Raw genomic sequence first — 27,913 nt, 5'->3', positions numbered from 1 at the left:
ATTACACATAAAATTCTCGCACACACGAGAATTGCAACTAAAGGAACGTGTTTCTTGTTCAAGGTAAATACCTCTATTTGTTTGTTGCACAGTCGATGTAAAATATTTCAAGGACTTTTTCTCTTTAGACGTTTCATGCTACACTAGCCTGTTTAGTCTCGACATATCTCCTAACATATCTCCATATACTCTTTCTTTTCACAAATGCCTCATAACGAATTCCTTTCGCCTCATGACGTGAACTGCGCTTCTCTTTGTTCTGCGTTCTGGAGCTCAAAAATGCTCTACTTCTTTGTATTGTGTATATCTCTTCTCTTTCTTTGTTTTCATCACATATCATTGTCATCTATATATATATACATATATATATATATATATATACATATATATATATAAATATAAAAAGAAACCTACCCTGTTAAACATGTGATCAGATACTGGAATGCTCAAAGAATGAAATAGTAGATATGGTTAAAGAAGTCATACATTTCCGACTCAATAGTATGTTGATAAAAATAAGACCGCTAATGTTATATTTTCTTATGATAATATAGCATATTGAGGCAAAATAACTCCGCAGTTTTACTCATGCGATTAAAACAAAGGTAACATTAACACCCAGCAGCAATATACCTAAAATAAAAAACATACTGTGTGTGCTGAATGTGTTAAGGTCAGGAAGACAAAAGCTGCACGTTCAAGTTTAAGTGATAAGATAAGATAAGATAAGCAGTGCCTGAACTGTCCTGTTGGCCAATAGACTTATTCTAAGGAGCGCCTTCTGTGTGAACAGAAAATTGCAGTGATAAAATGTAAAAGCACTTTCAGCCATATTTGTATATTTGTATGTGCAAGTCGTACACAAGTTTGCAAATTTCAATTCCAGGCAAATCCAAAACTCAGTGTCTCGCGTCATTTTCCTTTGACTATATCTTTAAATATATATATAAATGATATTCTTTTTGAAAATATTTTAACTTGTCTATTTTTTTTTCATGCCATTGCAGACTACTTTGGTGTCCGATTTGAGTTTTGTGTCCACACAAACTGTCTTTGTAATCTTGTAACCTTGTCTTCTTGTACTTATACAATACTTCTTTTTAACTCGTACCTAAGTCTAGATCTAAAAGCCTATCATTTGAATGTTATAGAGTGTAGTAAATTTCTACAGTAGCGTAACCAGGAATTTTCTCGTGGGAGATGGGCTCGGTGAGACCTGGTTTAAAAAATGTTTAAAAAAAAAATATTCCGTTGTTATTAAAAGCAAAATTATGGCTCTATTAACATGTATAACGGAAGCTGTTTTTTTTTTTAGTATTTTGAATGTTTTCTTATTTTAAAAAGTATTTTTTATGTTTTTTATTTATTTTGTTTTTAATCAGATGAAAATTACAGTCTTTGTCTTTGCACTGCTCAGTTGGATACAATTATCTCATGGTATGTTTCTTTTTTTATTTTCAAGTGTAACGATGTCCTTTATAAGTTCTAATATTACATGTGACAGATTTTTACAATACCTTACTTTAAGTCTCAAATTTGGAGTTGGTAAATCTTTCTAATCAAAGGGTGGCCACGGTTCTCGAAAACGGCTCAAATGATTTTAAAAGAAATTCAGCAGTTGGTGTACATTGTTGGGAAAAAGGTTCACTAGCTTATTGACCACACTAAGAAAACTTTAGTTTGAGTACTATGATTTTGAAAGTATATAAAATATTGTTACGATCTTCTCTTCTATGCCTTCTGCAAACACTACTTAACAACAAAACACAACACATCTAACACAAGAACTTGACAACAAGAGCTTCAAGTAACAAAGTGGCGATTTAATTTACAAATACATCGACAGCCAATTCAACACAATTGGCTACATCAAATTCAAATGCTTCATTGTACTCAACAGAACTGCCTAACTAAACATGACTAGTGTCTCTAGCTCCTACAGCTACATTTTCGAGGACTCACAAGGTACCACAGTCCTTATGCCTTGCTGTTCTGGACTCAACTGTCCTTTTCAACACACTGTCTCTCGACCGTGAAGGCTCTTGATCACATGACCACAACACAGGTCATACTTGCGGTTATTAGCAGTACTGTCCCTTGTCTATCGACAGCCGTTGACCCATTGACCTATGTGATTGGCCTGAGTCGTGTGTATCAGTAGGCCGCACACACATTAACCCTTTCAGTCCGCCACTGGAGTTGCAACAATATTAATTTAAATTTGTCTAGAGAACTAGAAAATGTTAATTTTGAACAGATCATACTTGATCGGGTATCTAAAAAATTACAATGTTTAATGGTGAAAATTCACAATACCACATTAACGTCAATTTGCTTTTGACTTTGTAAATTGTCTCTTAAGAATACATAAAAATAACGAATGTCCTTGTTTAGAAGTTTAAAAAAGAGAGCGTCCAATTATAGAATGTCAGAGAAAAACATTTTTACAGAACTTTATAAAGGCAATTATAAATTATTTAGAATTTAAGACTTCTAAAATCATTCCATGTTGCACGCTGAGTAAATTCAAAATTTAAAATAAAATTAATTGTGTATGCAAAAATAATTGTCAAAGTTTATGTATGGATTGCGTAATTTCTTAAACCCTGCTACCGCTTTTTATTACACGCTTTTTTTAACTCTGTTTCTTAAAAGTATCTTCCTAGTATGTTGCTTAAATCTTTCTGTTATGTTTTTTTTTTTGTATTTTTATTGTATCTTTTTCTATTTTTCTCGTATGTTACTTTAATGTTTCTTGTATATTTCTTTTTTGTATGATACTTGTAGGGTTGCACCTGATAGTACTTCCTGATATCATTTCGAAGCCGGAACCGAATAGAAAAATATGATATTCGGCCGGAGCCGAAGCCGGAGACTTTTAAATAGCTCCTGTTACTAAAAATTTTGCAAATCTTCAAACGAATTACCGATATTCATATTAATTTAATCGTATTATTTTTAATTACATTTATTTGCTTTATTGTTTTAAACTCTATTACTGAATGATAAATTAAAGTTAAACAGCATTTTTTAACAAATATATCTATCACAAACTGGTCATCAGGCTTGTTTTTTAAATGACATCTCAGACCGTCTCTAGTCCTGGCGTTTAGGGCTTATTAGTCTTTAGGACGTTAATTGAGATCTATGTTTAGATGTACATTTATATAGATCTAAGAGAATTAGGAAAAGACCTACTCTAGAAGACAAAAAAAGATCCACATCTTCCATGTTAACTAACCAACTCAAAGTTCAAGGGAAAGATTTTTTTTAAATGTGCCCGCAGATGATGCTCTGTATTTAAAGCGCATTTATAATGTAAAAGTCTCATTTCTAATTACAGAAACACACCTTGTCTTTGTAATTAAATGAGTTTGGTGCATATACATATATTTTGAAGCACATCATTATGTTTAAAATATAAATGTGTATAAATTCCATAACAGACATCAATTCAGCGATGTCCAATTGATACATATTAATAGAAATGTAGGTACAAGGTATACTTTTTACAATCCGGCCAACTATTCTGCAAAGAGTTTCGGCAGGAGCCGAATATGGCCGGATAGTGAAAAATGGGCGAATATTCCATGGAGCAAGAGCCGGAGCTACTAGTTTCGTGCATGTTTGTTGTATATTTCATGTATGTTTTTTAAGTTTCTTGTATTTTTTTTATATCTTTGTTGTATATTTCTTGTATGTATGTTTAAAAATCATCATTTTTTAAATATTCAAGTGTATGTTAAATAATTGTATAGGTCGATGTGCAAAAGTCTGCTTATTTCATGCCTCGAGCACATCTTTGCTAACTTTCAACTCTCGTCATATTGATTCAAATATAAGTTCCCTGTGCTCGCATGTCATCGTTGGCTATGGATTGGTGGTTGATCCCTATGATCCACGCATTCAGACTCACGAGAAAGTTGCTGACTTGTAATGTATCTTACTGTTTTAACATTCTTTATTAAATAACAATTTGTGTTTTTAATTAAATATTTATTGGGTAGTTGAGTTTCTCAACCATTATACTTCCGTAACCCCCCTTTTTTTTGTAATTGCTCACTATGTGGTGTGAATTCCAAATATTCAGCCTTCTCTGCTTTTGTTAGTGTTATAATATTATAATCATAATTTAATTATCTGGCGAATTCCTAAGGCGGTTTATTTAATCATAAAATACTACATAGATATTTGGATAGATAGATAGATATTTGGATAGATAGATAGATAGATAGATAGATAGATATTTTTGATTAAAACATTTAATTACTAGTCAACGTAATGGTACATTCTGATAAGCATATACGTAAAGATAAGTGCTGAAAGAAATGAATGATAAAATACATATTGAACATACACGGGCAGCACCGGGGACCAAAGTAGTAATATGAGAAAATAGTGAATTAAACGTCACAAAATAGGGGACTGCACCGATCGAGGCACAGCTTGATTACTCAGACTCACTGAAGCTTCTATATGTAATGTGTTTGTGTTGTCCACAATGAGATATGCACCTAGACAGAGCCTCAGACATAAAATAATAGCGGTACAAAAATAATGCCAATATTTTGTAATATTTAATAAAAATATTTTTAAGCAGTTAATTCATTTATTGTAATGTAACGTCACTGTTAGACGCTGTGGTTCTAGAAATGTGGTGCTAAGAAAGAAAGAGTGATCTTATGAGTATTAATAAATTATGTAAGTTTTAGCGATGAGTTTTTTTTATTACAATATCTCTATTCAAGTTAGAACTTCATGGATCCTGGATCCAGAAACTGCTCTACCGAAGTACATTAAATATGTAGTTTTCACATATCGCCCTTCGTTATCCTCATCCTCATCATCAAATTCAATGGAGTGAGTGAGCTCAAATACTCTCTTGCAAAAGCCCTGGACAGAAACCCTGCTCATTTGCGGGAAGGAGATCAGCAAGTCTGGGGCAGTTAAAAAAGAATATGAGACACTGTTTCCTCTTTTTCTTCATAGCGAGGACACGTGAGTCAAAGTTTTGCCACAGACGTCAGAAATATGAGCCAACAAGACAGTGGCCTGCCCAGAACTGTACATAATACCATGCACAAGCCTGGACAGCCTCCACCACGGGGAAGTGTGACTAAAACGCCTTATGCGCTCTCAAACGCCTTTCATGTCTTTTCTTTGAAAAAAATGCGTCGGGTTTGACCCCAACTCTTCGTATTTTTTGCTCAGAATTTTTATTTGTATCAGTTGCACTGAGATTTAAAGCTTAATATTTTATTTTCAATTCAAAAGTAATGTGCGAAATTCAAATCGCATGTAAAGAAAATGTTTTTAAAAGTTCCGTCTCAATATTTCATTATTTAAATAGAAGGTAAGAAAGTAACAATATCAACCCCTCAGAAGGACTCTTTTTTTTTTAAATTATAACAGCAACCATCCACGTGTCTTGTCAAAAGTTGGAGTATATCTTCATTCGTGATTTTTGAGCAGCTGCGTTTGTCTAATGCATTAAGAGCTGTGTCAGTAACTGATGAGTTTAGCTTATCGTTTTGTGTGTTAATATTCTGGTCAAGGGAGCTCAAGAAATTGAAGGCTGAAAATCACCGTACTAATAGTGTCTCAAATTCGGAGGCTGTTTGAGGTTGATAAACTAAGTCTTGGTCGCTTCCAGTGCCCAAAGCGTCTTGCTTGGCCTTGTAAACGCTGCGTCGAGTGTTATGAAAGTGTGCTATCTGGTTATACCAAAAAAGTCTGTGGCATTTGTTTCGTAAATAGGAGAGGTTTTGACTTAGAGACAATGATGCGACTAGTAAAAACATAAATAGGATTTTAGTAAGAATAGCGAAATATAAACAGATTACTTTCGACGGCTTTAGTAAGGAGCAATTTTTAATGAACGTAGAGATGTAGGTTGACGACATACGAACCTTTCCTTTGTTATTATTAAATTGATTCTACATTCTCTATCGAAGTCGAGTAACTTATTTTATTGGCCTTTCGCCTGTGTTCTATCAAAGACAAATGACAGAGATAATGGAGAAAAAGTGTTGACAGATTTTGTATGGTGCCCCAGCGGTGCAGTAGACCAAAGGATAGGTGAAAGTGAATGTGACGTTAGATGTGAACCTGGCCTAACTGATGTCTTATAATGAGTATCTAATTGATCTAATTATTTTGTAAAGGATCAATCTCGTATTCAAATCCTTAAGAAAAACAAATCCCTATGGTTGAGTGCTCAATAGCTACGGAACTTATCTTATAATATGAAAAACTACTTATTAATTTTTGTTTTAAATTCTGTTCAACTTATATGCATACTAAATCGATTTTTTTCTCTTTAAAAAATAAAGCGCTAGTAATGTAAATGTCGTGGGTTTATATTGATCTTTATTTTTTCACTGACAACTGAATATGAATATTTAGTTAGCTATACTATTAAAACACTTAAATTTGATTTAACTGTCTTTGTTAGGATTTTGACGGTCTTTGATAAGATTTTGTTTTAGTGGTAATGATTTGGACTATAGTGTTACGATTTGTTTTTCGTGGTAATAATTTGAACTAACCTGGCTGGATTTGTACTTTCTTATTTAAGAATATAAAGAATATAGATGTCTTGTTTAAGAATTTGGCTAGTTAAGATTCCAGCTCTCGTGACTAAGATTTTAGCTGCTGAGGTACAAATGTAGGCTCCTGAAAAAACATAAAAGAAGCATTTTTAATTTTTAAATAAGATTGCGAATTCCCCCTTAGCCTATTATATAATAAATGGGGAAAAAGTTCAGTGATACGTTTTTTTAATTTTATTTTTCATGTATAAGCTTGCCAGGATTAAAAGCATTAAGGAAGGCTAATGGAAACTTTAAAATTTTGTTGCAAGTTCAAAACTGGAAATATAGCAGTGAGCTTCAATTAACTTATGAGAATGCGATATCTACTTATTATGGACGACGTCATTTTGTTCCAAATATCGTGAAACTTTTGCGGGACATGGGTTTTGATGGCATACAGATAAGAGAAAGTAACTCTGGACGAATTGTCAGTATTAAAAAAGACCATATTTTGTTTCTTCAGGTATTGAATGTTTAAATTTTTAGTTCGAATAATTTTGTTTTTAATCTAAATTAATGAAAAAGTAATTAATATTGTTGAATATAAGGTCGTTTAGTAGCATGGCGCCCACATGGGGGGGGGTGCAAAGTGGTGCATTTGCACCCCTCTGGATTCTGAGCTGCCGAATTCTAGCCATTTATTGCACCATGAGATCAATTTAAATCTAAGTAGCGACTGAACAATTAGTGCTTCCACTGGTGACTGAAGTACTTTTGTTGTAGACGAGCCTAGACTTATCAAGCATTGTTGGCTGACCATGTACGTGAACCCATCTGAACTCTAGGTAGCCAAATTTAAACCTTCGTCCATCTTATTTGACTTGTGGTCACCTGTCACTGAACTGTCAACAAACTCGATCTTATGGACTAAAGATAAAGGGGGGTAGGAGTTGTTTATGTGTACCTCTGGAGATATACAAGCCTAGCAAGAGAGACGTCTGGTCAGCGTGACGTAGTCAAGGAATATAACATGTTAAGCACTGGCGGATCCATGGGGGCGGCGGAAGGGGCAATCGCTCCCCCCCCCACACACTCGGCCGACCCCCCCCCCCCCGTAGGGGGGGCGGACGAATTTTAATATAGAATTTACACAATTTGTATACGAATTTATTACTTATGTTAATAATATATACTAATTATTTATATTTCAACCTATTTTTAGATTATTTCGCCCCCCCCCTTCTAGTATTTTGGCCGATTTGGTAGGGTCGAGAGGGGGCGATGGCATCAATCCGCCCCCCCCCCACCACAAACTTTCGAGTGGGGGGGGGGAGGGCGGTCCTATTTATTTGTAGAAATCACATATTGCTAACAGAATCAATTAAATATCTATATGATTAAAACTTGTTATTGGTATTTTAACCGGTCTTTATATTATGTCGTTCACACTTTGACCGATTGGAAGGGGAGGAGCGAATACCTCTACTGCCCTTCCCATCTAAGCCCTTTGAGTGGGGGGGGCGGTTCTACTTTTATGAAGAAATCATAGTATGTGAACAAAATTAGTCGAATATCTATATAATATAGCGATACATGCAATCACCTTCCCCCCATCGGACAAACCAATACTTTTTCTTTTTGTATTATAGTAAGAAATTACAAAATTTAAAAAATCTGTCACTAATATAATTTATATATGCTATAAAGTAAATTCTTATATCGAGTCGCCCAACCCCTATTCTTGAATGCAAAATGCAATCATTAGCAGAAATTATAAAAAGGAGCGAGGATTAATCGTTTTCATTTTACCGCCATTCCCCTTTCCAGACCGTTTGTGTAATTTCACATGAATTGATCATAATTATTTTAAGAAAGACTTTGCTTTGGAAAAGTTATAATTCAAACAAAATGTTTTAATATAACAGTCACGATTGAGATGAGTTCAAAAGCCAGATAATCTTTTCCTAGTCGACTTTTTCCAACCTTTACTCTATCTCATATTTTTCTAGTTAAATAAATTTAGGACTATAACTCACAATTTATGCTTGAATTTTATTGAATATTATTAATCGAATTTTTTTTTCGGCGGCGATCCTCAAAGCCTTAATCTAAATATGTGGGGTAAAATATCTTTTCAAAGAACAAAACGGTTGTATTTGCAATGCAATAAGGGACTATAAATTCATGTTTGAATATTTTTCCACATTATTCAAAATATACATACATATATACATACACATAAATACATACACATAAAGACATGCATACATACATACACAAAAATAAATACATATACATACTTACTTACATACATATTCCTTACTTTCAATTATTTATATTAGATTTTAATTTTTTGTTTACAAAGGATTTAGCCGCAGCGTTTAGATCTGAGTCATCTACAACTGGAAGAGCAAAGTTGCTTTTGTTTGAATCTCTCCCAGAATCAACTAATATGCATATACTTGATACCTTTTCTGATGTTAATGGAATATGTCGGTAAAAATTGTTATTTGTGTTTCTATTTCCAACGCAGACATGTATTTCCGTTTAAAATTAAACTAATTAGGTGGGTTTTGTTTAAATGTTATGCATACAAAAGTATTGGGTTTGGATAAAACGTAATACTTTCTTATCTTATCTTAGACATTACAGACGTTACAACAAAAAAAGAAAATAATTACATCGTACGCGTTTGATGTGTCAATCTAGTCATGCTTAACTCTTTCTCTCCCTAATTATTGTCCATGATCTGTGTGACATGTCAAAAGCTTGCTGTCAGTGTCACTCAAACTTATCACAGCATTAATTATTATTATTTATTTATTTTATTTTAGTTATTTCCCCGTCCTACCCCCAATTTCACCCGCCCCACCTTTTATTCTACAGGCTAGACTTAGTCCACCACCTTGGCGGCTTTTCACTTATCTTCCCTTGACCGGGGTAAAGATAAACACAGTCTCTTTGATCTTACCTGCCGGATGTCTGGCGGTCGCAGTTGACACCACCTTGGGTGGAATGCAAGTCAATCTTTCTTTCCCCCCCCCTCCCACATCTCTCTTTGTCACAGTCTTAGTTGACATTACATGATCTAAAGTTCACGTCATGTTAAGAGTTTAAAAGACACGTGGAATTATTGATGTAGAAAACAGGAAGTAGAATGAATAAAGTTAGACTTTGGGTCAGTCAGTCAAGTAAAGAAGACTAGTAAAGTCAAGTTAGTAAGAAGTCAAGTGTTATTCTTTGGACCGAGTGGTCAAGTATATTTTAGTCCGGGATGGACAGTAGCGACTTAGAAAAGTCTGTAGTAATTTCAGTTAGAAAGTAACTTGTGGGCAGTTGTTGCCAGTGATCTTTTGAGACAGGTATTAGTTAATCTATATTTCTACACAGTGTTGCCCGCTGAGATGCGGACGTGATTTCTTGTTAACGTATTGGATACTTTTGATAACACTGTTATGTGGATAGGATTGTTTATTATTTCTTGACTTGTAGCACTAACAAGGAATGCAGTGTATTATTATTGTAGTAAAATAAACTTCATGTTTGTCTGCTGAAACGAGCTTCAGTCAGTCTATAATATTTGTCTTGTCACGTGTCTAGAGTACTTCATGTAGCAAGAATCCAGTATTACACGACATTCGCATTCTGCAACCTTACACCATTCAACCTTTCATTGACACTCTTTGATCTAAGAGATTACTCGAGTCAACACGCCTCTCGACGCTCCAAGGTGCGACTCCCATCTCAAGTCTAATTCACCCACGTGTAAGATAATTCTTAGCCTAGGACATTTCCTGTTTCCACCCACATTTTCCAGGCCTATATGAAAGATAGATTAAATCAAGCCAGGCTCTCTCATTTCTCATTCTATCTGAGCAATCGAGTCTGGACTATATCATTTATTCTCACTCCTAGAGGAATACATGGTGGTAATCCGAACTTAATCACAAGTTCCACTTAATTACTTTTGTGTATATTTCTCACTAGATATTATCATGTGTATTTTATTATTTCATTTATATTTAATTAGAGCATTGTGTATTTCTCACTGGCGTAAGTAGAAAACATAAACATGTCCTATGTATGTATTTATGAATTGCTCATTAATCTATTAATGCTACGTGGCTCAATTGACCGTTGATGCAACCATGTATATATTGGTACATCTTATTTTATTTCCTTCATCTCGGCTGACCGCATTGATAATTTTACTATCGCACTAATACTGCGCTTAGAGAAGATATATGAATTATCTCACCCTTTAGTCATTTTACTCTAACCAGAGTTGCGCCCCTTGAACGGACACCCTCTCCATTCAAGCGCGCTTCATTGTTCTCGGCCGACGGACATGTGTAAACAAACCGTCATGGTCGCTGACCATCGCCCATTCCGCCCCCCCCCCTTTTTCTCTTTCCAACTTGTGTTGTACATTTTTATATCGCTAATTTCAGCCATCTATTTTTCCATATACCATTTGTCATCATCTCCCCATTGTGCTTTAAAGCAATGTTACCAATCTGACGAATGCACCTCAGTCGAGGGCATCGATAAGATACATGAGAGACAGATCCTAACTTGTCTTTATTTATCCGCAGCCTCCCTCAGGTGTCTGCCTATGTGCTTAGTGCTATTCAGCACTTTATTTGCCTACTGAGATCTACCCAACTATTTGTTTGGATCTATTGCCTATTTACCCGCCTATTCATTTGGCATAGAATTGAAGGGGGTGCATGCTATTTATGTTACACAAATTAATTTTATAAAAAGAATAAAAAAAAAAATTAATGGGATCAAATCAACAATGGTATTGTCAAATAGGAGAGAAAGAGTTAAAAATCAAAGAGTTACACTCTGTTAAGTCGTTGCTGATTCAGGCAACCCATTCTATTCTCTAATGGCACTAGGGAAGAAGAAGAAGCACTAATACAAATTTGTTCTAGCATATGGAATAAGAAATGGTCCTCTATATTTAGTCTTACTTAGTATTTCATTAGCTTTGTTTTTCTATTTGCAAATTATGGTTTAATGTTTCATGTATTATAGTATTTTACATTTTAATCTTCTGTCCTGAAGTGTCTCTAGGTTTAGTGATTTTACTAAGGGTGCTACTCTAATGATCTAGACTTAGAATCTTGGTTTTAATTTTTCAGCTTTCCCCGTTACATCCGTAAAAACCAAATTACATTCGCTGATTTTTCTTTGAAGTCTTAATTCAATATTAAGTATTTCATAGTCTTTTAGTCAGATCCCGCCCCATTTTTCCCCTCTGGCGTTGTAACGCCCTCTCGTCCAAGAATTATATTTTTTACCTCCACCTCTCAGAGCACTAAATAATACACTATTCCATTTAATTTTGTTTTTATAATTTTTACACACAAAAGCACGTGTTCAGTAAAAGCCGACTTCATACGGCAAACATAAATATATTTATAACACTGTCTACAAAAGCAAGTTTCGCTACACAGATTAGTTTGTGATAGAACTATCTGTTAATAAATGCTGTTAAGTTATAATTTATCAATCATTAAAAGAGTTTAAAACAAAAGTTCAATAAAATTTTAAAATAATAATATGTATATAGGTATGTTATTTAGAAGATCTGCAAAATCTTCAGATACACGAGCTATTTGAAAGTCGTAAAGTTATCCGGCTTCTGTCGGATATGTTGTTTTACTGTCCGACCATATCCGACTCTGGTCGGATATCAAAAGTAATATCCGGTGCACCCTTAATAAGCACAACATTCTAAGACAGCATACTGACACTGTAAATAAATATTACTCTTGAATTGCTTTTCCTTACGTACTAACTTCAAATCGTACTATTAATTGTCTGTCTTGATTTCATAATGATATTTTTAATGCTTGGGAGAGTCACGTAAATTCTCGTTAGTAATCTAACTACTTACGATATTTATTTTGTCACTATGTATCAGGCCGATGACGTCAGGACAGGAAGTGCTTTGTAACCAATAAAACACGATCCTGACGACCAGTTGATGGTTTGAAATACATGGACAAATACATCTACCCACTGGTTGGAAATACATGAACAAATACATCTACCCACTGGTTTGAAATACATGGACAAATACATCTACCCACTGGTTTTAAATACATAAACAAATACATCTACCCACTGGTTTGAAATACATGGACAAATACATCTACACACTGGTTTAAAATACATGGACAAATACATCTACCCACTGGTTTGAAATACATGGACAAATACATCTACCCACTGGTTTGAAATACATGAACAAATACATCTACCCACTGGTTTTAAATACATGGACAAATAGATCTACCCACTGGTTTGAAATACATGGACAAATAGATCTACCCACTGGTTGGAAATACATGAACAAATACATCTACCCACTGTACAACACAAAATGCACTTAACCTTAATGAGCATAAAAATTAGTACATTATGCATGTATATAGTATACATTCACAAACAAGTTACACAGATTAGTTTGTAGTATATGTTAATAAATGTTAATCAATTTTAATTCATCAATGAGTAATATAGTTTAAAAATTAATGTAAAAAAAAGTATAATAAGAAATATAACATAGGAATGCTATGTGAGAGGTTTTCCTAAATTTTTAATATATAGCTATTTACTAGACATGTAAGTACGGTATCCGGCTCAGACCGAATATATTATTTTACTGTCTGGCCTTATCCGGGTCTTCCCGAATATAAAACTTATTTTCGCCGATGTTATATATATGTACAATTGCGTAAATATGTTCGATTCTGTTGGTATGACTTTTTAATTTATTTCAGAGAAGTGGACATGGTGATTTTGGAGACACAGTTTTTTTATCTAAGGAATGAGACTCATAGACACCATAGTAGATTGTATGGCGATACAGCAGATCAGGAACATAGTGTTGTGAGTTCAATAGCAAATACAATATTAATAAGATAATGAGCTATGTTACTGAAATATAAAATATATAACTATTAGTCGATATTTGACCCCAAAAAAATAAAATCCATTTTTAAATTGATTGCAAACTATTTAGCTAGCCATAAATTTCAATCTTTACCTTCACATATTGTATTGTATGAAATTGTCTAATAGAGATTGACAGCTCTGTATGTATAGGTCTGCGAAATGCTTAGAATATATAAAGAAAAACTAACCTACGACCCTAGGCATTTGTTTTCAAAAAGAAAAAGATACGCAAGTAGGGACACCGGCCCATCAATAAAAAATCTAACGATTCTTCTTCTTCTTCTAGCCAGCTTTATTGCTGCTGAGCTGTGAGCTCTTTTGCAGACTGTGCCAAGGCAAAAAGTGTGCTGTTCTCTTCAGTTGTTCAGCGCTGCCGTACAGGGTGTTGGTTTTATATTGGTCTGTAGTGGTAGTAGGGTCTGCCTTGGGTGGATTAGGAAGGGGCATTCAAAGAGGATACGGTTTCATAAGAGTGGGCGCAGTGTCTACAAAGGGGGAGTTGTGTGGAATTTATTTTGTTCAGGTGGTAATTTAACTGAAGTGTGTGTCCTGTTCTTATTTGGAAGATTGTAGATTGCTCTTTGCGGGGGAGGAAGTTAATAACGTTCAGCTTGTTATGTCATTCTTTAAACGTGGCTCTGCCTTTGTTTTCTGATGACCATTGGTTGAGTTACTCCTCTTTGTGATTGTTGACTAACATTGACCTTAGGGTGAGGTAGGTAACAGGTCTATCTTGTTGTTCTATAGATGATCCTGCCTTTGATAGTTTATAGGCCTTTTCATTTCCCATGATGCCAATGTGTCCAGGGATCCACTGTAATGTGATAATGATATTTAATTTTGACATCGTCAGATTTATTGTGACAATCAGTGTTGTCAACTCTCTTGGGCTTTTTGAGGTGCTTCTGTAAAATCTAACGATAAAATAAAAAAAATATTAGGTTGCACACACTCCGTTGACGTTGATAGAACATCACCAATGCATAGTACAAATCACAAGGAAGAAACTATTTTAGTGAAACAGCATCACTAAAGCTATTTGAGAATCGTAACCTTTACGAAGGCGAGAATACAATTTGAAACAAAATATAATACTCTTCATCTTCTTTTTATTATCAACTATAATGCTCTACGCAGGTCGTCACATGACTGAAACATAATATGGCATTATTTTAGCAGCAAGCTATCAGTTAATATGGCATTATTTTAGCAGCAAGCTATCAGCTAATATGGCATTATTTTAGCAGCAAGCTATCAGTTAATATGGCATTATTTTAGCAGCAAGCTATCAGTTAATATGGCATTATTTTAGCAGCAAGCTATCAGTTAATATGGCATTATTTTAGCAGCAAGCTATCAGTTAATATGGCATTATTTTAGCAGCAAGCTATCAGTTAATATGGCTATATGCTGAATTATAGGCTATGGCATGAAACGAGCCTATCGTCTGTGATCCAAAAGATACAAACAAGAATTGAGAGTTATTCTGGAAAGTTATTTAGGCTAGCCCACAGAAAACATTGGTTTAGTTATTTTAAATAGAAATATGAAGCTAGGTACTGAAACAAATGAATGATATACATATATATTGAACATAAATGAAAAGCAACAACAGGGGACACGTTTTTAAATGAGAGAAAGTAGTGAATTAAATGCGGCAAAAAAAATGGCCTGTGCCTGTGCCGAGGCTCGAACCAGTGACCCTGGAAACGACAATACTGCCTAGCAGTAACGCACTGCAGATCGAATTTAACATCTAGACGACCACAGGAATGTCAACAAAAAAAAAGGATCTTCTGGTCCAGATCCATTGGCCCGTATGTGAATTACAACCCAGTGGTCAATGATAACATGCCCTAGCTAGCCCCTCCCCTACCTCACCACAACCGTTCACCAACAACTTCAATAGAGCCGACACAGACAGTAGGCATGTGTTAGAGTAGACAAACAATGGCCCTATTTAATCGTGTATTTCTCATAATGACAAGTGGACAACATAAATATCTTAAATATAGAAGCTTCAGTGGGTAGGAGCAATTAAGCTGTGAACGTAAACATAGAGTTGAAGCTAGGTGCTGAAACAAATGTGATACATACATATATTAAACATAAATGAGCATCAGCACCAGGGACCAAGTTTTTAAATGAGAGAAAATAGTAAATAAAATGCGCCGAAAAAAAGGACTGAGCCGACCAAGGCTCGAACCAGTGACTCTGGAAACGAAAACAACGCCTAGCGACAACGCACTAAGCGAATTTCACATCTAGACCATAAGAATGTCAAATAAAACGTTCTTCTGACCTAACCGTCAAATGCGCCGTACATCAAACTAATACATGCCTAACGGCTGCCCTAGTTAACCCTGCCCCCACCTCAATTTCTACAGGTCCGACACAGACAGCCGTTAGGCATGTATTAGACATAAGGATAATACGTACAAAATAATACATGCCTAACGACTGTCTCTGTCGGATCTGTTGAAATTGTTTCTTCACAAGAACAGAGGTGTCAGAGGTAACGACGATTCAGTGGTGTGGATTTGTACGGCGCATTTGACGGTTAGCTTTTATGTAGAGTCAAGACTCCTCGCGAGTACGAAACAACACATCTAGCCAAGTGTCTGAAGTCAGTCCTCAACAGTGGAACTCACTGCAAATGTGAGACAAAGCGGAGAGGCAAGTAGAGACTTTGATACAGCTGTACGACTGTGACCACTGTAGTACAGTTGATAACGTGAACTATGTGTATACAGTCAGTGTTACTTTGTTGCCAGTTGTACAGAATTGATTGTGATTCTTTGAACATCAAACTATTACGTTATTTTGAAACCCCGAGTTGTCAGTTCCTTCGAGTTGATAGTGTTTTAAGGAGCAGTTTGTAGAGAGCCTAGATAGTGAGAGTTGTTACAATATGTTAGTCAATGTTTTATTGGCCGTCCAAATTGACTGTCAATATCGACCTTTATTGTTATCTTATATCATTTCAGAACTTTGTAACCAATTATGCGCTTTCAAAAGGATGTGCTCAGGAAAAACTGCTTATTGCTATATCTCCAGAAAGCTTGACATTCGAAAAAAGTGTTGGATATTTTTTTAAGACAAAAAATTTTACTTTAAAGGGATTATTACCATATAGCTACGTAAGTATAATTTTTGTTTTCCATATAGAATCTATTACTATAAAATACATAGAGAAATTGACTGGCTGATAGAGACATTGACGAGCTGATAGAGACTTTGACTGGCTGATGGAGACTTTGACTGGCTGATAGAGACATTGACTAGCTGATAGAGACATTGACTAGCTGATAGAGACATTGACTAGCTGATAGAGATATTGACTAGCTGATAGAGACATTGACTGGCTGATAGAGACATTGACTAGCTGATAGAGACATTGACTGGCTGATAGAGACATTGACTAGCTGATAGAGACATTGACTACAGTCATACATTTTCAGGATTTCTGTCCAGGGCTTTTGCAAGAGAAGATTTAAGCCCTCACTCAAATGGAGTTTGATGATGATGATGATGATCTTCTGTTTTTTTTTTGTTTGTTTTTTTTTTAGTTTTGCCAGTCACTTAAAGAATATTCTCCCAAAGTACAACGATCAAATGATTTAGCTCCTTATGTGTATTATGATGTAAAGAATAAATACACTAAACGTGTGGAAAAAAGTGTCATCCATTACTTCGAAGATGCTGTCAGTCTTAAGTATAAGGTAACTAGAACAATTCTACAACTCGGTTATTCTTTTAAACAAATGAATGAGTTTATATTTTAACGGATTCTTTCATTTTGGTAAGAAAAGATGAGAGACTATGGACTTTACTATATCTGCTTTATTTCTGGTGCTCACTGTCTTCTTCTCTTTGCCGTGTACACACCATTGCTGGCAGATTCATCATAACCAGTCCCTTCCCACTATAGGCTAAAGACTATCTGATAAAACTTTGAAGTATCGCCCAAGTCCGAGAGGCCGGATAACTACTGTTGGAAGCCTCCCCCCCCGCCAATAAGCCAACAGGACAATAGGTACAATCACTGGCTGAAGCTGATACGAACAGATGATGAATGCTGATTTTTTTCTACTCTAATTATTCACTCACTCATTTATCTAAATCTAAGGTTGTATATTCTCTCTTACAATATGTACTATTTTTTTACAAATTATGAATGCATATGCCAATGTTTTATATAACTAAAGAACTGCTCTATTGAGTTGTTCAATTGGATGATGCTAACAAAGTTTTTGGTTCTCATTGTAATACCAAAAAATAGGCCTCAAAGGGTTAAAGCGGGTGTGTGGGGGCAAATGTTTTCGATCGAAAAGCAACACGGAGTTAATAAAATAATTCAATATTGAAATGAGAAGCCGAAGAGAAGTCAGGTAATCTACGTGGGACTAACTTATTTTTACTGAAGCATCGCAAGGGAGAGAAGGAATAAATAAAAGTGATACTAGGATTTATGAGTCAAAAGTGTGGGTCAGGAGGTGGGTCGTTATAAAGCCATTCGTCTTAATCCAAGACAAAGAAAAAAATGCTATTTCAGAGATAGAGAGAGGGATAGAGAGAGAGATAAAAAGTCAGAAAGATAAAAATAGCCGACTATTTGATCTCATTGTAAGATACAGTGATTCATGAGCTTAAATGTTTCTTGGGGTATTGTTCAAATGTGGTCAGTTTTGGAATTTAAAAAAAAAAAAAAAAAAAAAAAAAAAAAAAAAAAAAAAAGTCGATGCTGCGGCAATCGTAAACTGCGGTACTGGTAATAATTGTATTCAGATAAAGTATCATGAAAAGTTCTTCTCCTCTTGAAAGCTATTGAAGTCCCTGCTTCGTATGTTGCCACTTTCTCAGTCTCTGAGGTGACCGGTAGAGATGAAATATTTGTTTAAAACAATGTTGATACATTTCATGTTTTGCTCTGACCTTGTCATATGATACTCAAGCGAAGTGAGACACTGTAGTAGAATTTTTTTTTTCGCTATAACGAGTTAAGTAGAATGCATTTATTCGTGTTACTGTAAATAAATGTCTACTTAGTCTCTAGTCTCTATCCTCCCCTGTTTAAGTTAGGCAGGCTTTTTGATTTATACTTTTATAGCCAGATTTAATTTGAGTATTACTTTGAGATAGAGAGTTTGGTTATTGAGATGAGACAGTAGTGTATCTCAATGGAGAACGGTAAGTTGATTTTCATGACCTTCACTTGCCCTACTACTTTTGATTTTTATTTTGCGCTTTTTTTTGGCCCTATGAACAAACGGCCTTTTGTGTATCTTATCTTATCTTATCTTATATAATACAGACGTTACTTCAAAAAAGAAGATGATTACGTCCTACGCGTCATGCATTTAGTCATGTTTATTAACCAATGACTTAAATTCTGCCATGTCACTGGTTTTCCTGACTAGCTCAGGCAACCCATTCCATGCTCTACTAGCATGTGTATTTGTGTGTGTGTGTATTTGTGTGTGTGTGTATTTGTGTGTGTGTGTATTTATGTGTGTGTGTGTGTATTTGTGTGTGTGTGTGTATTTGTGTGTGTGTGTATTTGTGTGTGTGTGTATTTGTGTGTGTATTTGTGTGTGTGTGTATTTGTGTGTGTGTGTATTTGTGTGTGTGTGTATTTGTGTGTGTGTGTGTGTATTTGTGTGTGTGTGTATTTGTGTGTGTGTATTTGTGTGTGTGTGTGTATGTGTGTGTGTGTGTGTATGTGTTTACGATATTTGCCTTTTTTTCTTCTGTTTGTAAACTCCCTTTCAATTCGTTTCATTGACAACTTTGTTAGATCCAAAAGTGTATGTCTCAGTAAGTTATATATCTAGAGGACCACAAAGTACCACTGGACTTGCATGACAGTACAATGGTCACTGGCCTTGCACGATAGTACAGAGGTCACTGACCTTATGACCTAATCCTATTACAAGTTTTCACAGGAATTTTCTTAGTCCTATTTTTTTTTTATTTCTTGGAGCAAATTTTAGCCAGTTTGACGTTTTAAACGAAGCTCTGAGCATACATTGGAGCAGAGAAGTTCTGAGCATACATTGGAGCAGAGAAGCTCTGAGCATACATTGGAGCAGAGAAGTTCTGAGCATACATTGGAGCAGAGAAGTTCTGAGCATACATTGGAGCAGAGAAGCTCTGAGCATACATTGGAGCAGAGAAGCTCTGAGCATACATTGGAGCAGAGAAGTTCTGAGCATACATTGGAGCAGAGAAGTTCTGAGCATACATTGGAGCAGAGAAGTTCTGAGCATACATTGGAGCAGAGAAGCTCTGAGCATACATTGGAGCAGAGACGCTCTGAGCATACATTGGAGCAGAGACGCTCTGAGCATACATTGGAGCAGAGAAGTTCTGAGCATACATTGGAGCAGAGAAGCTCTGAGCATACATTGGAGCAGAGAAGTTCTGAGCATACATTGGAGCAGAGAAGCTCTGAGCATACATTGGAGCAGAGAAGCTCTGAGCATACATTGGAGCAGAGAAGTTCTGAGCATACATTGGAGCAGAGAAGTTCTGAGCATACATTGGAGCAGAGAAGCTCTGAGCATACATTGGAGCAGAGAAGTTCTGAGCATACATTGGAGCAGAGAAGCTCTGAGCATACATTGGAGCAGAGACGCTCTGAGCATACATTGGAGCAGAGAAGTTCTGAGCATACATTGGAGCAGAGAAGCTCTGAGCATACATTGGAGCAGAGAAGTTCTGAGCATACATTGGAGCAGAGAAGCTCTGAGCATACATTGGAGCAGAGAAGTTCTGAGCATACATTGGAGCAGAGAAGTTCTGAGCATACATTGGAGCAGAGAAGTTCTGAGCATACACTGGAGCAGAGAAGCTCTGAGCATACATTGGAGCAGAGAAGTTCTGAGCATACATTGGAGCAGAGAAGCTCTGAGCATACATTGGAGCAGAGAAGTTCTGAGCATACATTGGAGCAGAGAAGCTCTGAGCATACATTGGAGCAGAGAAGCTCTGAGCATACATTGGAGCAGAGAAGTTCTGAGCATACATTGGAGCAGAGAAGCTCTGAGCATACATTGGAGCAGAGAAGCTCTGAGAACACATTGGAGCAGAGAAGCTCTGAGCATACATTGGAGCAGAGAAGCTCTGAGCACACATTGGAGCAGAGAAGCTCTGAGCATACATTGGAGCAGAGAAGCTCTGAGCACACATTGGACCAGAGAAGCTCTGACGGATCAGCACTTTGTTGACTGGGAGCTGGGGGCCCATTTCTGATTCTAGTGTCATTAGAGCATAGAACGGGTTGCCGAAATCAGATAGGAAAACCAATGACTTGGTCAAAGTTAATTCTTTAATAAACATATACGGCTCGTTTCATGACTATGTACAGCGAGTAAAATTTCCTTCTTTTCAGACCTTGTGGTCAATAGGGCAGACATGTAAAAGTTATCTGTTCAGACTATGCGAAGAACGTAATTATCTTCAAGTACGTCTGTAAGTGTGAGTGTAAGCTAATTCACTCTGACACACGCTCTTTTCACTAGTTAAAGTATCTAGATTGCATATTGCATAATTCTTCTTTTTCTTTTTGCATCTATAGGTAAATTATATTAAGCAAAAAGGTCTTGGCGGATTTGTACTTTGGGAATTCATTCATGATGATTTTTCGGGCAATTGCTACGAAGGTCGATACCCAATCTTAAGTATACTCAATCGAGTGTGCAAGTAAGTTTTTAAGTTAGCAATTTATATTTCAAAGTGAGTTTTGAACAAATAGACATACCATGTGTCCCTTTCTCTCCACCCTTAGACTTAGGTCCTCCCGCGCCGTTCGGCGCATTGGGCGGCAAGCTGTCTCCATAATGATCTGTCACTGGCAATGTCTGAAGCCTCCTCCCATCTGGTGTCCACTGTTCTGAGGTCCTCCATGAAGGTGTGTCGCCAGGTAATACGAGGACGTCCCTGTTTGCGCTTTCCTCGTTTTGGCTTCCATGTTATCGCAACTCTTGGTGTGCGTAATTCATTTGACGTAGAACATGCCCCGCAAACCTCATGCGACGCTCAGTCACAACCTCACTAAGTGTTCGACTCCCGGTTCGGCAAAGGATTTCCTTGTTTGAGATCCGGTCTGTGTAACTGACTCCCAAAATCCGTCTCAGCCATCTCTGTTGAGCCACATTTAGTCTTTTCTCAATTTTGACAGATGACTTCCACGTCTCACATGCATATGTAGCAGTTGGAATGACGATTGTGTTGAGAAGGTATATTTTTGTCTCGAGTCCAATGGCTTGGCTAGTCCAAATAGGCTGCAGCCTTTGGAAAATGCTCCCTGCCTTTCCTATTCGGCACGCTACATCGTGGTAAGCATCTCCATCATTTGTTATGATGCTGCCAAGGTACGTGAACTTGTCCAGCTCTTCAAGCTTTGACTCGCCAAGTCTGACGGGGACACCCTTTGCCTTATATCCCACTCGCATAATTTTAGTCTTATCCAAGTTTATGCGGAGGCCAATTTTGGGTGCCTCTCTGTCTAGGCTCTCCGTCATTTCTTGAATGCATTTATTTGTAGCCCCGAGTAGTGCAACATCATCAGCAAAGTCCAAGTCCGTCAATCGGAGTTGTTCATGCCATGGAATACCAAAGGCAGTCTGGTTCATTGCTCTCCTCATTATGTAGTCGATGGCTAGGAGGAAAAGGAAGGGAGATAAGATGCATCCCTGTCTCACACCTGTCTCGATTGTAAAAAAAAACTCTTTTGTTCCCTCTTCTGTTTTAATGCAGCAACTAGACTTACTGTAAAGGTGTCGTAGGATCTGGACGAATTTTTCTGGTATACCGTATTCTCTAACTATTTTCCATAGTGATTCTCGGTGGACACTATCAAACGCTTTTTTGAAGTCCACGAAACTGATCGTTAGCCATATGTCTTAATCCTTTAAAATAATTGTTAATTCTTTATCAATTAATTCTTTGATGGTAGGATTTTATGTGCTAATTTTTATGGTAAAATAGTTTTTTTAAAAAAAAGGTAGATGTTTATTTTAATTAAGTTTAGAACCAAAATGAAATGTTTTTAAGAAGTGTGTAGTATTCATCAAATGAAATAATTGAATATTATTATTTTAAATTTATAAATTAAGGATTAGCTCATATCAGATATTTGATATTTAAATCCTATCTTTGGGCGCCTGTGAGTTCACCCATCTTCAATGGGTACCTGATATGTGATGGGAAAAGTAAATGCGGTTGGTCATTGTGCAAACCACATGACACCCTCGTTAACCGTGGGTCACAGAAACAGATGAACTTTTACATTACCTGTATGTACTATAAACCGCAAGGTCTGAAAGGGAACTTTTTAAGTTTGCTATAAGTTGTTGACATTTTAAATTATGGCTGTGGTTATCAATGTAGGCGTGGTGGTGACATTGGGTTCTTGTTACAAATCACTGAATAATGAAATGACGCTGGGTGTAGCAGACACAATAAGTTTAATATAACACCACATAGTGAATACACCATACAATTCGACCTAGGAATGGTCAGTATTAATCCAACAGTAATATACGAATATCACAACTTAGTACTTATTCTATAACCAACTACTTTAAACATCTAACTCTACTGCTTATATCTTAAGTGACTCAATACAAGTGCTTGCTACAAGATCTCTGTGTGGACTGACTGCCTTTAACTCTCTGGTTCACCTAAGGTCAAAAGTGTTCACCTTAGTGCAACATGGGTTGTGAATAAGATTCACAATATGGATTAACATACACAATACAGAATTAGGGTTTCCACTCTATGGCACCAACTTTGAGGTGGTGACAATATTCAATGGTAGTTTTGCATTTAGTTATTTAGTTTAATCTGGGGGCCCGTTGTATTTTCACATTCGACATCATGACATGAGATAATGTACATAATAAATATAAAAGCCTACATTCTAATTGGTATAGTATATCAGCTGAATTAACAAATAATCATTAAGAATCTTTTAATGAATAATAACGTTGTTTATTGGTGAAATAATGCACAAGTGACAAATCTCAATTCATACCGCTTCACGTTGTGCTTTCTGTGCAGCAAAGGCATTTATAATATCATCTACATCGATACTGTCTATTATTCGTGACTCCACTGACATTAAAGCCATGCTGCTAAGTCTTTCTTGCGTCATTGTGCTGCTTGAGCTTTTAGAACGATCTCTGACATGACACAATGAAGTATTGCAAGGTTTGAGCACACATCATTACTATATGAAGCCAGCTTCCTCAATATGTCGATTAGTGATTGTGGCACTGGTTTGTTGATGAAAGGTGCTCGTGCATCAATGATAAAGAACAAGCGTTTTGCCTGTATTTCATCAAACAGGAAAAGGTAACACAGTTTTTCATCAGCGTGTCATCATCCAGAGACTCCAAGAGGTGTCTTGGTTCAAGAAGAAACCCAAAGGTGTCCACATGGCTTTCCAGCCTTTGGAATCTGCCCTTCATCTCTATATGAAATCTGTCCAGCACTTCTGTTGCAACACGTTTGAAGAGCAGTTCTGACATTCCTAGATCAGAACTCAACTCCCTATAAAGTCTTTTCTTTCTTCTGGCTATTTTGATTAGAGGAAACCCATGGTATTCACTACCTTCTTTTGCTTTTTTTGATGGATTGGGTGATCAGTGTCGTCTGTTTCTTATCATTTTGCATAAAACATGAAAGGGTTTTAATGTCTTCAGCAGCTTCCCGTATGTGCAGTCCAGACGTTAGTAATTTCTTCTGAACATTATTAATTGATTTGACCAGAATTCCAGATAAGCAAAAAATTCATAATTTTCCACTGCATGAAAAGATTCCATGCACTTCTTCTAGTGTTCATTCATTTAGTTATTGATTCAGAAAGTTTCTGCAACAGCTTGATCATTCTGTGAAGAAGCTTTTTCTCTTCCGGACCACCTTGTATATTTTTTTAACTCCAGCTTCTTTCAGTTTGGCCCATCTCTGGGGTGAATTGAAAAAAAAAGTTGAACATTTCATGTACAATTCCAAAAAAGGTTACAAATGCTGGATCTATCTCAGCAGAATGAAGAGCTACCAGATTCAGAGAGTGATTCAGAAATGTTGCCTTTGAATTTATGTCTAAGAGACTTTTCTACAGGCCAGACAGACGACCACTCATTGTGGCTGTGTTATCATAGGTTTGACCTCTTCAAAGATCAAAGTCCAGTCCAATGTCTTTAAGCATTTTCAGAACAAGTTCTTCATAATGTTGTTCATCAGGTTTCAAAATTTCATAGTAACCAATGAATGACCCATTTATTTAGAAACTATCAACATCCAAGTAACGAACTATTAAGGAGACCTGTTCTTAATGAGAAACATCTAGGGTGGAATCGAGCGTCAGAGAAAAGTAACAAACTTACTTGACTTGCCCAACAATTGATTCCCTAACTTTATTGCCCATCAAGTTAATGAACTCATTTTGAATTTCTGGTGACAAATAATATGTCTTCCCATATTTGATTCTATGTAAGTGGTGTTTTGTAAATTCATCAAATTCTGCAAGAAATTTCAAAGATGCTAGGAAGTTCCCAGGATTGGGTGAATTCAGTTTTTCGTTGTGACCACATAAGCTTGAGTTTGTTTTTGCTAAGTACTTAATAGCTGCTGCTACACGCTTTGGAATCTCTCCACTTCTGTTGATTTTTCTAAATTTGCGCATTAAACATATGTGACAGCTTTAAGCTTTTTTTCTTCTAACTTCCACTTCAAAAAAAAGCTTGTCTGTGTTAGACTATTTCTTTATATTCTTTCAGTCTCTCAGGTTTTTTTCAATTTGGTGAAACCAACTTCAGCTTTGCTCAATGCACTAGATGTCTTTTCTGATGCCTCAGAAAACAGTACACAAGTGAAACAAAACAGATTTCCCAAGTGTGGAGAGAAGAGGCGCAGAGATCGGTTGTAGATTTTTCCTGTTGGAAGCTATCTAGTGAACCATGATGATATCAAACTACGTGATTTATTTTGGGTATAACTCTACTCAAAACAGATACCGTTCATTTTTGTTTTAGAAAAATAAGCTACCCTTAAACACAATCTTTGCTTGCAGTTCCTCGGATGAAATTCCAGGCTGGATATATACAAAGTCTTTGTACTTAATTACAGCTTCTTCCACTTCTGGAGAAAGTGATTTTGGAAGACCACTACTTAACTCATCATCACTTAATTCAAATGTTTTCTCTGTCTGTGGTAAAAGGTATTCCCCTGGAGTTTCTTCAGCACTACTTCTGTCATCAAGAGACATTTTTACTTCTTCGACTGCTGTATCTTTGTATGAATCATCTGAATAGTGATAAATTTCTTCGACACGTTCATGGTCTCCTTTGTTTATAGTGCTCTTATAAGGTTTCTTCTTAAACGATAAGGATAATGAAATAAACTACCCCAAACTACTACTTCCTGATATTAAAACGGCAATAGTCAGCGCTACTCCTTGAAATTGAGAGTAACCCTTCTCGGAAAGAGCTAATAATATGTGGAATACATACAACAGGGTCACTAACAACATAAATATCAAGATTACATGAAAGGGACGTAATATTCAATTATTTAAAAACAAATTTCGGAGACTCATTTGGGGGCCCCTCTCAAGTGGGGGACTCGGAGGATCTTCAAATTCTCCCCCCTCCTCCCCCCACCCTAGCTACGACATTGTCCCTTACCCCCTCCCCTTTTCGCAACTGGTCCGAACTAATAGAATCATAGCGTATTGAGAAAGTTAGAAGCATAAAATTGCACTAAATTAATTAAGACGGTAGATAAAATGTATATATGTATATATATATATGTACACTATATACATATCTGTATATTTGTCAATCTAGATTTTCAATTTAATTACATGACTGATTCAAAGTAATTGATACAATTACAGTTAATAAAAGCTTTGTTTAGAAAAGGATTTTAAAAATTATTCTTGTTTCCTTCTATTTATGTATAGGTAAGGACTGTTGATGTGATTCAAGTTTATATTGAGATGAAACTAGACAGTACGTATTTAGGAGAGTGAAAGAGATTCTTAGCTTCAAATTTTAGTAATAATAAAAGAAAAATTGAAAGAATATCGACTGAGTTTTTTTTTCTATTTTAGACATATTAAAATTTAATTTGAAAAAAAAAATCTAATTTCCAAAACAAAACGAAACAGTCTGATGGCTTTCTGGTCGTGCGTTATGCACAAAAAGTTAATTGTGCCTTTTTTTTAGAAATTAAACGTTGCTATAGAATTTGTATATTTACTATTTAACCTTATTACATTATTGAGATCATTATTCTCATATTATTGTGTATTGCTTTGTTGATAAATTAGATTGCAGTTAGGTGCCAGATAGCCATTTCACTGTGATTAAATTGCTTGATATTCTGGTTATTATTATAGCTTTTATATAGCGCTACTTTCATGCTTATAGCATGCTCAGAGCGCTTTTGATTCAATCCCTTTTGTGGACCAGAGGGGGGGGGGATATCTAGGAGTTAGTTTTCCGCGCTGCCTTTAGGCGCTCAGTAAACACAACTCTTCATGAGCCCACCCTTCTCGGTAGCCAAGCCAAGCCAAGTTCAAGCGCACTTAGCTTCTCGACCACGCTTTCCACTTGCGGTATTGTTGTTCTTTATTATTGTTATAATTATAATTTATAATCTATATTACTACTTTCATTATTATTACTTTTCATTTGTTTCATTTTGATTCTGTGTATATTGTTATTACTTGTAATTTTGACTGCCTTTCTATCACCTGTGCTTTGTGGCAAAACAAATAAAATGGTTAAATAGTTAAAATTGTTCGGACTTTTCAATGGTCCCGGATTTAAACTCTGCCCTCTGCCAGCTCGCGTCGTCCTGGTTTGTACTAGGAAGAAAACTATCTTCAACTCTGTAGGAACATTCAAAGCATGTGAAACATTTACCTGAAAAGCTGTATACAGATACACTGACAGCATTTTATATAGTAATTTAAAAAAAAAATGGTTCCCGAAATACCATTGTATATCACGAACTAGACGAAATACCATTGTATATCAAGAACTAGACGAAATACCATTGTATACCACGAACTAGACGAAATACCATTGTATATCAAGAACTAGACGAAATACCATAGTATATCAAGAACTAGACGAAATACCATTGTATATCAAGATCTAGACCAAATACCATTGTATATCACAAAGTCTACGAAACTTGTCAAACATTTTTACATGATTTTATAAACTACCGAAAGGATTTCAGGACAAAATTTCGAATTAGTCATAGGTTGATTTTTTTAATGGATTTGTAATTAAACCGCAATACCGGTAAATGTTTAATCTAAACATAAAGCCTAAATTATATTATCTTCCTTTTTTTAGTAATAGTAACTTGTAGTTCTCACCATTTTA

The 27,913-nt window shown here is 35.9% G+C and overlaps 1 protein-coding gene across 1 annotated transcript; it reads left to right on the top strand.

Annotated features, from left to right (window-relative positions):
* Nucleotides 1–26,971, top strand: LOC106066205 (chitotriosidase-1-like). Its single transcript, XM_056022221.1, has 10 exons — nt 1–63; nt 1,383–1,437; nt 3,759–3,933; nt 6,804–7,056; nt 8,899–9,029; nt 13,331–13,439; nt 16,493–16,645; nt 17,075–17,227; nt 21,085–21,209; nt 26,476–26,971. Exons 2-10 carry the CDS (start codon nt 1,383–1,385, stop codon nt 26,477–26,479), a joined length of 1,158 nt encoding a protein of 385 aa, XP_055878196.1. The 5' UTR covers nt 1–63; the 3' UTR covers nt 26,480–26,971.
* Nucleotides 26,972–27,913: the final 942 nt, after the last annotated feature.

Source organism: Biomphalaria glabrata, chromosome 3, assembly GCF_947242115.1.
Source record: "Biomphalaria glabrata chromosome 3, xgBioGlab47.1, whole genome shotgun sequence".
Classification (NCBI taxonomy): Eukaryota; Metazoa; Mollusca; class Gastropoda; family Planorbidae; genus Biomphalaria; species Biomphalaria glabrata.
This window is presented reverse-complemented; position numbering and strand designations above follow the sequence as displayed.